At 31.6% G+C, this 11,574-nt stretch overlaps 1 protein-coding gene across 1 annotated transcript; it reads right to left on the reverse strand.

Annotated features, from left to right (window-relative positions):
- Positions 1–586: 586 nt before the first annotated feature.
- Positions 587–4,682, reverse strand: LOC143081075 (uncharacterized). The gene is made up of 2 exons (XM_076257309.1): positions 4,469–4,682; positions 587–1,390 (listed from the first exon to the last, which is right to left on the reverse strand). The coding sequence occupies exons 1-2, from the start codon at positions 4,680–4,682 to the stop codon at positions 951–953; spliced, it is 654 nt and encodes a 217-aa protein (XP_076113424.1). The 3' UTR covers positions 587–950.
- Between the last annotated feature and the right edge of the window lie 6,892 nt (positions 4,683–11,574).

The raw sequence follows: 11,574 nt of genomic DNA on the forward strand, positions 1-11,574 counted from the left end.
CTAACATTTATTAATAACAGTGAAAATTACAATACTAATTAATGTCAAATTGTAGTAGTAATTAGATAATTAATTGTATTATATAGCTATGTCGGTGTTTCTTCTGAATCACACTATAAACCAAATATCGTGTAAATTTCGTTGATCCAAACTTAAATTGAATAAATAAACTGGATGATTTATTATCTTAACCATAACACAAGAAAACAACAGAAAAAACAAGATTTACAAAACCAATTTAAAGGTACTCGTAGCTATTTCAACTAATCATATATTATGTTTATGCATAACAAAGTATGAATACTTGCATATCCAACGGATTAAATGTTAAAAAGGAATTATGTAGACCAAGAAAAGCATGACTTTGTGCAAACATAAAGGCACATAGTACCGAATGAATGTAAATGTGAGACCATATATTTTTTTCATAACTGAATAGTACGATATGATTTACTTTATCGCTTTTTTACAAAATTTTCCTTTGATCTTGCTGACTGTGATCTTCCTTTGTCAGCGAGTCGAGTGATATGAAAATTATTGCTAGACACTAAGGGTGCACGTGGCGTTGCTAATGAAATTGACAACGTCGTCATATGTAAAATAGCGATAAACAGATTATCATTGGTCATTGCAACTCGATTGCTTTTCTCTCTTTCGCCGTACCGGTTTAAGCGAGAAAATCAATCTCGTTGAGAAGATCAACGATAATCTATAATTATTAGAAATAAATATAATGGTAGTATCGATCGATAAAACATTATTATTCATCGCCCTTAATACGGTGTTGAAATTAAATCAAAACACATATAAATCAGTACAGATTCAAAACATTTTGTGTAAAGATGTCAGAAAAAGTTTAAGAATTACATGACCATGTGTACAACTATTGAAATAATGTAGGCACACAAGTGTTAATTTGAAATTTTATAAAACATTGCAGTCTTTTGTTATTACTTGCCTGATGTAGTTATAGTAATGTTGACCGTTGCAGTCGCCGTTACAGTAATGTTTTGTGTCATGGTTACTGTTTCTGTAACAGTGTGTATAACATTACAATTCGTCAAGCAGTACTCTGTTGTTGAAGGATATAACATAGATTCTGTAGATGTTTTCCTTTCTTCTGTTGTGGAGACACTTGTTGATTCTTCTGTTGTGGAGCCACTTGTTGATTCTTCTGTTGTGGAACCACTTGTTGTTTCTTCTGTTGTGGAGCCACTTGTTGATTCTTCTGTTGTGGATCCACTTGTTGATTCTTCTGTTGTGGAGCCACTTGTTGTTTCTTCGGTTGTTGAACCACTTGTTGTTGCTTTTGTTGTTTCGGTTGTGGAACCACTTGTTGTTGCTTTTGTTGTGACGGTTGTAGTTGGTTTTCTTGTTGTTATTACTTTTTCTGTAAGAAACACAAATTTGTTAAAATATATTTAACTGTAATTTAATTATTTACATTTTTCTGGTAATTAAAAAAGTTTTACTCGTAAGGTTCAATAAATAAATGTTAATCTATCAGAATATCAAAGAGTCATAACATTGAACTATAATAGTGTTCACCAATCTATTAAAATTATTTCCATGAAATAAACTTTTCGCCAGTGCTTTATGTTTTTACATGCTACAATGTTTTTTGTTGTTTTCTTTTCTATTATCTTTTTCGTAAATTTGTTTAACGAAGGACATTATCTGTACAAACATTAGAACTATATATATCAGAATGACAATTACCCAATCTCAGACTTATTTGTAAACCTTTGTTCCTTTCATTCATTTTTTGGACAATTCCTTTAACAATTTTTGCCAAAATCTGTCAAGTCGTCAATTTATAATTACGAATTAAAACTATGATTCTTACAGCAATCATCAATTGTCGTTTCTTCCTCCCATGATATTATTTTAATAAAAATCTGAGAACCCGTCAATTTGTTATTTTGTTGAGGTAAGGTTGGAATATCTGGGAAGACAGTTTGAATTTAACATAGTGGTTGATTATTGATTGTTAGCGTTTTAACGCCACTTTTAAGCAGTGGATTTTGCGTGTTTGCCCGTTTTTATTGGTGGAAGAAGTCGGAGAAAACCATCGACCTTCGATAGGAAAACTGACAATCCTTATTAATTAAGATTGGATTCGAGTGCACAAACAGGAGCGGGTTCAAAATCACAACCTCAGTGTTAACTGGCTAGTGATTACAGTAGTAGAACTACTTAGACCACTTGGCCACCGAGCCCTCCTGTAATAGTGTCTGTTATGTTTAGTTCCTCTTTAATCTCTCCAACGTGTTATATTTGTAATTCGAAACTTTGAGTGTCCAAGGTATCGAATAAAGGTCATTTAAAAATACTTTTACGCATACTGATTACATTATACATTTGTGCTTTAAATTATAGTTAATTTAAAAATATCGCATCACAATTATTCATTTATCCGAGTTTTACATCATTGGCTTTTGCAGTTTTGGGTTTGAGTATGTGTGATGATGTGAGTCAAGAAAACCAACTTTCTCCCGTGTTCTTTTTATTTTCCTAGCACTGAGTCGATACCGTGAATGATCGTCCTGGTAAAAATCATTGGCCCAGTGGTCTGTGCTTCGGTACTTTCATGATTTTTAACATACTTTTAAAAATTCTCTGTTGATAAATTAAGATATAATAAAGTAAATTGTATTCGATCAATGGAAATGTAGGAAATGTAGGAATTCTTAAGACGAATGTAAAACATACTCTTCGTAAAAAGGATTATAGTAATGCTCACTTTCAGTTCATGAATTTTAAAAATGAGTTACTGCCTTGAAGCACATTTACTATATTAACTAAACCTAATATACGATTACAATCTATTTAAAAACATTCAAAATAAAAAATTAATTGACATTAATGTTATTTTTAAAAACTTGAAGACTATGCTATCCTAAATGAAACTTACAATAAGAAACATATCCGCCACTGTGCTGCTGTATGTTATCTAACGTATATGTTATCATTTTAATAAAAATTCCCGAAATACAAGAAATTCTTTTCAACATTAAAAATAGTATAAATGAAATGACTAGAATGAAATCATGCAATATTTAAACTGAGAAGACAAAACTTATCGTAGTTGAAGTTGGTTATTCTTTTATGTTCTATTTGGTCATACCGCTGGTCCACCATTTTCTGCATGTAGAATGCCTGTGCGGGGTCGGGAGTGTGGCAGTTGTTATCCTTTCGTTTGATGTGTTTGAGCTTTTGATTTTGCTATTTGATTAGGGACTTTCCGTTTTGAGTTTTCCTTGGAGTTCAGTATTTTTGTAATTTTTTTTTAACTACGTATTCAGTTACTTATCCATCTTTGGTTTTTAAATATTTATGTTTGAGGATTTCGTTATATATAATGTGTTATTTGCATTTATTCTTTTATTCAATTTCTTTGTGAAATTTTTAAACAGACAACTACTAATAGCTTTATAATGTGTCTGCTCTTCACCACTTTAGAAATATTTTAATATTTACAATATTAGCAATTCTATTGTAAAAATAAGCAATGGAAAATATTAAACCAACAATATTGCAGGAAAATTAAATAGGATGAATTAAAAACGATGCTGGTGAAAATCAATGTGTCAAATGAATGTCTTGTTTTCAGGTTCTCTGTACATCAATAACTTTAGAAAATTTCAATTACTCCAAAAATAACCAAATTGAAGCCGTGATTGTTAGATACTGAATTGAAACTCAAGTTTTAAAAGTCATAAAACATTCGATCGCTGCTAACTATTTTATACTAATAAGTACTGAAAGGTTGTCAAGATATAAGATATATGTTACAATTTGAAAGTATAAAATCTAAAAGAAGTAGTGTTCGTTTATCTTATCTTATCTTACATCTGAAGAAATTAATGTTGTACTTTCAAGTACAATGTTTAATAAGTTTGAAAAACTACATACTAGAAATAGAAAATATAACAAGATTTTTATTATGCCGATCATGAGTTTGGTTGCCTTATTACAGAAGAATACCGTTTTAGTCAACTTAACATTTGTTTTGCAAAGTGTGGAATTATAAACTTAAAATTCATCATTATTATGCTTCAACCTTCGAATTAATAATTATGTGAAATACAAGTTTTAAGTAAACCGTGGGATTGTCAGTTTGACTTTTGAGTTCGAATATCCTTTGGAAACTTCTGCCTCTCTTTATGATATCCCGATGGCGTCCTCAATCAAATAGTACTAACATAATTTATACTATCCTTTTCTTTAATTTTCTTTTTAAACATTCAAATATCAAAAGGAATCTTAGGTTCGAAAGAGTTAACCTTAGGTGAATTAAGCTATTTTAGGTCTATGTGATCATATATTACTCCACGTTTTAGATACTTATGCAGAAATGCTTTCATAATTCAGGGTTAAATAGATTCTGATAAAGTTGAATCGAGAAAAGCGCCTCGGAAACTTAAAAATTATTAGTTGATAAATATTTATCAGTTAGTCCTTTTACCTTTACACCTGACATACACATCATGTGTGTGGTCTGTTACTGAAGTATCCCATGTTGTTTGACCTGGAAAACAGTCATCAATTGTTGTAGCATTAGAATCACACACAGCATCAATTGACCATATTAAACCGGTGCCCACCTTGGATACACATGATGAGTCGAAAGCAACAAACCTTAAAATCAAACACAAAATAAAATAAATGAGACGACTCATAATAAACTTGCACTTTCCTGATTGCCAAACATAATGATTTAAACTTTCCAAATGTTAAATTCCGTTTTTGAAATTAGTAACATAGCCATCGCTCTATCGTATGAAATCTACGAGTACAATGGGAGGCAACTCTCATTGTGCAAAATCTAAAACGCTTTGTACTAGATTTGCCTCCCCTTATTACTTCATCCAGGTTTTAGTTAGCATGTGGTTTAAGCAAAGTGCATGTTCCAGCCACATTTTATTATGTATTTGATTTATTCTATACTAGACTGTTCCTGCTGCATTTATAAGAAAGCCTATTGTCTTATTGTGAACATTGGTTCCAAAGATTGTGTAGTAAAACAAAACATATCCTGTGTTTACAAGAGTGTCTATATTCTTGAAATGGCTCCATATGTATTGCAGCTTTTATTATACATGTAGTATGATTTCACGTTTCCGCACTAATTGGGTTCCGCAACGGACTTTTTGATTCAAGACACTACTAGATGTCAATTACGTACATTGGGAGGCAACGCTCATTAAGTGCCAAGTTAAAAGAAAGAGCATAGATACAAAGAAAACATGTCGCTTTTGTAGTCTTTTTTTAAAGAGTTTAACTTGAGAATATTCTTCGAAACATCCAAATCTGGAAATAAACAATAATTATGAATTATTATATTTCTATCATAGAAAAGATAGATCCTTGATGTATTAATCATTATAAAAAGGGTCTGCTTGGTTATTTAACGCGAAACAGACAGAAGGTAAAGGTAGGTTATAAAATATTCCAATTTGAAAAGTAGAGTAACAAAAAATACTGACATTCGAGAAAATTTAAAACAGAAAGTCTGTTATCAAATGGCAAAGTTTAAAGTTCATACACATCAAACGAATGCATATGAGCAGTCATATTCCTGACTTGGTACAGGCATTTTCTTATGTAGAAAACGGTGGATTTACAATGACTGAGCTAAGTTTAGCCAGAAAGATTGATTCATAACAAAACAGGAACACGTTTGCTTTCAAAAGGGCACAATTGGTGTCCATATGAATACCTTTAACATGCCGAAAAAATATTACCGAAATCCACATCGATATTGTCAAGGAGAAAAATATCTGCTTTAATTATTACACCCTAGTTCCAGTATGTGAATCTAGCATATCTAACTTTTTCATTACAGGAACAGGCTTTCTATGAGGTGCACACTGGATATTTTGAATCTTGATCTTTGTCTAAAATCAATCTAATTCTATCAAAACTTTTGATTTTCAACCGTTTGTGAATTAAAAACAAATTAGAAAAAATAGTTTAGAAGAAATAATTCACGATGCTTTTTAATTTTCGATTCAGAAATGGTATCATACGCTATAAATTTATTACTTTTTATCAATAGTGAATCAAAAAGGTAAAACATGCTGCACAGGGAAACAAGTGTTCAGTATGCCGGATTTTCTTATTAACAATATAATTGTTTAATTAGAAGTAGACAAATTATCGATAATCATAGTGGAACGAACTGTGCACCTTTCCTTATCGATCTCTTTTTTTTTTTACATATAAGTCAAAAACAAGAAGCACAGAGAAGCAAGTTAATTTAATTTCACATTCAGATACACATGTATATTGACGCAATCGTTCTTGTATTATCTTAACTGTTGTCACCTTTTAAATTTTACAATTGTGCCAGTTCATATCGCACATTACCATTTTTATTTGAAGCATATCTTTGTACTCTCTGTTGTAAATAGTTATATAACCTATGTCATGTTTATACATTTTTCAGAAATATACAAGCGTCTAAACTATGATGTTTTTTTTCTAATTGTTTTATTGTATGAATTCAAGAGTGTAATAATTTAATCAAATCATGTTGACATAATTCATTTTACACCAGAATCTTACTGAGGAAGGATATCTGTTATCCGAAATATTTATAAATAATTACGTTTATGGTTTCCTTATTTTTGTTATTGGTGTTGTTTTGTACTCTTTTAAGCCGTTTATATAATTCATTTATTGTGTAGATGTATCGTTACTCGCAACGATCCAGTGCCCTCGTTGGACAGATCGTTAACTATTATTCAGACTTTTATATATATTTGCCCTTGAATTTTTACTAGATAACATTTTTGTTCGCTTTTGGAATTCCGTATATAGTCAGATTATCGGAATTCCAATGGGGACTAACTGTGCACCACTTATTGCGGACCTGTTTTTGTATTGCTATGAGTTACAATTTATGACAAAAATAAGCAAAGACCCATCGAAACAACATCTGATAAACAAATTTAATAATACTTTTAGATATTTCGATGATATTTTGGATCTCAATAATGACGACTTCGGTATGTATATTAAAGAAATTTATCCTGCTGAACTTACTTTAAATAAAGCTAATACTAACAATGACCACTGTCCTTTCCTCGATCTTGATATCTATATCACTAACGGAAAGCTGAATACTAAAATTTATGATAAAAGAGATGATTTTTCATTTCCTATCGTTAATTATCCATTTTTAGATGGTGACGTTCCCTTGTCACCATCTTACGGTGTTTATATATCTCAACTTGTACGATTCGCTCGTGTATGTAACAATGTTTTAGATTTTAACGAGAGAAATTTATGTATTACTGAAAAATTATTACACCAGGGTTTTCGATATCACAAACTAGTCAAAACATTTCCTAAATTTTATCATCGGTATAAGGACATCATTCGTAAATATAGCTCAACATGCAGACTTCTTATACGTTCAGGTATTTCACATCCAATTTTTTATGGAAATATTCTTTATAAGGCACAAAGTTGTCAGTATTCACCTCAAAAACTAACAAAACCTTTGAATAGACTTATTAAGAAGGGATATAGTTACGATACTGTTGTCAGGTCATTAAAGATTGCATATTTTGGCGTTAATATTGATTCACTTATAGGGTCTTTGCATCGGAACTAAACACATTTATTCAAAAACCAGTTGTTGGCAAGACACGCGTTATGTTCTTCTCATATATGTTATGATGGTATGATACTAAACCCCTAACGGGAAGGATTGTGCCTGATGTTCATATGATGAAATCATAATCTTTCAGTCAGTTTAATTGAAGTCTGGAGCTGGCATGTCAGTTAACTGCTAGTAGTCTGTTGTTATTTATGTATTATTGTCATTTTGTTTATTTTCTTTGGTTACATCTTCTGACATCAGACTCGGACTTCTCTTGGACTGAATTTTAATGTGTGTATTGTTATGCGTTTACTTTTCTACATTGGCTAGAGGTATAGGGGGAGGGTTGAGATCTCACAAACATGTTTAACCCCGCCGCATTTTTACGCCTGTCCCAAGTCAGGAGCCTCTGGCCTTTGTTAGTCTTGTATTATTTTAATTTTAGTTTCTTGTGTACAATTTGGAAATTAGTATGGCGTTCATTATCACTGAACTAGTATATATTTGTTTAGGGGCCAGCTGAAGGACGCCTCCGGGTGCGGGAATTTTTCTCGCTACACTGAAGACCTGTTGGTGACCTTCTGCTGTTGTTTTTTTTCTATGGTCGGGTTGTTGTCTCTTTGGCACATTCCCCATTTCCATTCTCAATTTTATCTATATCTATATAATGTTCTTTCCATTAACAATTTAATCTTTTCTTAGTGGGTTTCATTAATATATAGAACTAGAAATTAAAGAGCCAACTGACACGGCTTCTTCTACACAATGTTGTCTGGAGTACCACTTTTTCATATTTGTACCTTTTATGTCTGCTAGGTTTGTTTTTGCGCCTGTCCCAAGTCAAAAGCCTCTGGCCTTTGTTAGTCTTGTATGATTTTTAGTTTTAGTTTATTGTGTATAATTCGGAGTTTAGTATGACATTCATTATCACTGAACTAGTATACATATTGTTTAGGGGCCATCTGAAGGACGCCTCCGGGTGCGGAAGTTTCTCGCCGCATTGAAGACTCATTGGTGGCCTGTCCTGTTGTTTGCTCTATGGTCGGGTTGTTGACTCTTTGACACATTCCTTATTTCCATTCTCAATTTTTATCTGAGCGTCACTGATGAGTCTTATGTAGACGAAACGTGCGTCTGGCGTATAAAATTATAATCCTGGTACTTTTGATAACTATTTACACCACTTGGTCGATGCCACTGCTGGTGGACGTTTCGTCCCCGAGGGTATCACCAGCCCAGTAGTCAGCACTTCGGTGTTGACATGAATATCAATTATATGGTCATTTTTATAAATTTTCTGTTTACAAAAATGTGAATTTTTCGAAAAACTAAGGATTTTCTTACCCCAGGAGTAGATTACCTTAGCCGTATTTGGCACAAATTTTTGGAATTTTGGGTCTTCAATGCTCTTCAACTTTGTATTTGTTTGGCTTTTTAACTATTTTTATCTGAGCGTCACTGATGAGTCTTATGTAGACGAAACGCGCGTCTGGCGTATAAAATTATAATCCGGGTACTTTTGATAACTATTATAATAGATTTGTATGTGTCTGTCATACAATTTAGATATGGGCGTTTTTCAATAAAAACGTATTTTCTTGTCCCAGCCACTTTTAAAAAAATGTTTGATCCTTGCAAGTAATTTTTTGTGCAGTCAGTACATTGAATTAGATTTAATATTTTTAAGCAAAGAAACAGTTTGTTTTTAGAGGGATTGATAAGATATTGACCCCTGAATGGTCCACAACAACCAAAATGGCATGTCCCTAGACCGCCTGTTCAACATTCATACTCTAAAATATCGTAGAAAAATGAAGAAATAAATGTTATTTTTACTTTACATAAGTTCTTTAATAATTCAAAAGTATGTTCAGAGCCAATATATTTTAATAAACAGCTTTCAATATAGGATTTTTTATTTCAGAAGGTGTGTCCCTCACAAAATGTCCACTACGAAACGAAGTCATTAAAATTTGCCAATAAACAGTTTTATAAAATCAATGTAATTTTTGTTTGCAAGAAATATAAACATTAGGGTCTTACAAAAGAAGTGATGCTTTTAAAACGGCAATTAAATTGTTGGTGAGAAAAATTGAGCACATCAAATGGACCAGAGTGATACCGTATTTTTGTTAATGTCCACTACGAAACGGGTTAAATCTCCTTCAGTATATGGTTTTAAAATTATGAAAAAAATATCAGTGTACAGCTTAATAAATGCTTTGATGAATACAATCAGTCTTGTTATTATTGCAATATAGGGATTGTGGGAGAAAAAATAAAACATGCGAATATGTCCCCTACGAAACGGTCCCCTACGAAACAAGTATGGGAGAAAAACGTTTCGTAGTGGACACTACCACTACCATGCAGTCTTTTTTAAATCTTTTTTCAATTATATTCGTGCAAAACAAATAACAAGGGTTAGTTTCATGTAATTTTTATTAAGTTTTTATTAACATATAATAGGGTTGATGTCAACTACAAAACTGTTTGTCCACTACGAAACGGTTTTGTCCACTACGTAACGCATCAAAATTTCCACTACGTAACATGAGTTGTACCTTCATATGTGAAGTACTGTCTAATCTTTAACGATAAAAATGGTTTTCCAATTAAAAAAAAATGAGATTTTTCTAGTATTTAAAGTAAACAAACTGGAATGTCTATAGGAATCATTTAAAATTGCAAAAAATATGTGTGTTTAGAAGAAGTTTCGTAGGGGACAAAAGTCCCCTACGAAACAGTACACAAATTATTAAAATAATATCATTTTAAAGAATATTTAAGATTGCACTTTTTGTTTACAAACAGGTCTATAATAGAGGTATTCAAAATAACTCTTGAAATTAAATTTTAGACAAGTTGATTTTCCATTTTTTTTAGGTCTGAAAGTTACGCTTTTATTGAAAAACGTCCATATATGGCAAGCTGTAAAACAAGTGTTATCTACCATTTTCTTCATGAGAAAATACCTGCACCAAGTCAAGTATATGGCAGTTGTTTACCATTTGTTTGATTCTTTCATTTTGATATTTGGTAAGGGACGTATAAATTTTGCTTGGAGTTCGGTATTTTCATGATTTCACTTTTATTACTATAACCATAGTTCCGAAGCAATTGTTTAAAATTAGTAAATAGAATATGGTATTTTGTTTCTCATCGCTTAAAAATGAACTCAAGTTTATATCATACCATAATATTAAAAACGTATGTACAATTATAATCTAAAAACGTATGTACAACTATAATCTATTTCTAATAGAATGTAGTGATATGTATAAAAGCAGCTTACGATGTAACCACAGGGACATAATCATAATGCATAAACATTGTTTCCATATATACCATTATCTTTAATACGTTTACTTATATGTTTTGGTTTTGATTCACTTATAAAAGTATGTGTAATACCATAAAAGAAAGGCAAACTCATAAATAGAAAAAAACTGACAACCTTATGGGTAATAAGAAAAAGATAAACAGACAAATAAAAGTACACAAGACACAACAGAAAACTAAACATTTAGCATCACGAACCCCATCAAAAACTGGGGGTGATCTCAGGTACTACGGAAGGGTAAGCAGATCCTGCTTCACAAATGGCAACCGTCATCAATCTTACACAGACAAAGAAAATAACAAATTAGCAGCTTAATGCTACGTATGCGATTTGCTTGATTAACGTTCATGATGTTACGATCTAAAGCAAAAATTTTAAGATAAAGGATGTAAAATTTCTTCAATACGTTATGCGGTCATTACCAACAGTTACATACAAAATTAAACCAACGTTTATCCGAGGTTATCATTGTATGAATCCATAACATTTGTGTTCTTTGTTGTCCTTTTCTCAAAAACGTGTAAATCTAAGTAAAATACATTATAATTATCTCGCCCTATTTTGTTTTCAATACTTACTCGTATCCTAAATGATTACATAGGAAATATCCAAGTTTTAT

This window comes from Mytilus galloprovincialis, chromosome 6 (genome assembly GCF_965363235.1).
Source record: "Mytilus galloprovincialis chromosome 6, xbMytGall1.hap1.1, whole genome shotgun sequence".
Lineage (NCBI taxonomy): Eukaryota > Metazoa > Mollusca > Bivalvia > Mytilida > Mytilidae > Mytilus > Mytilus galloprovincialis.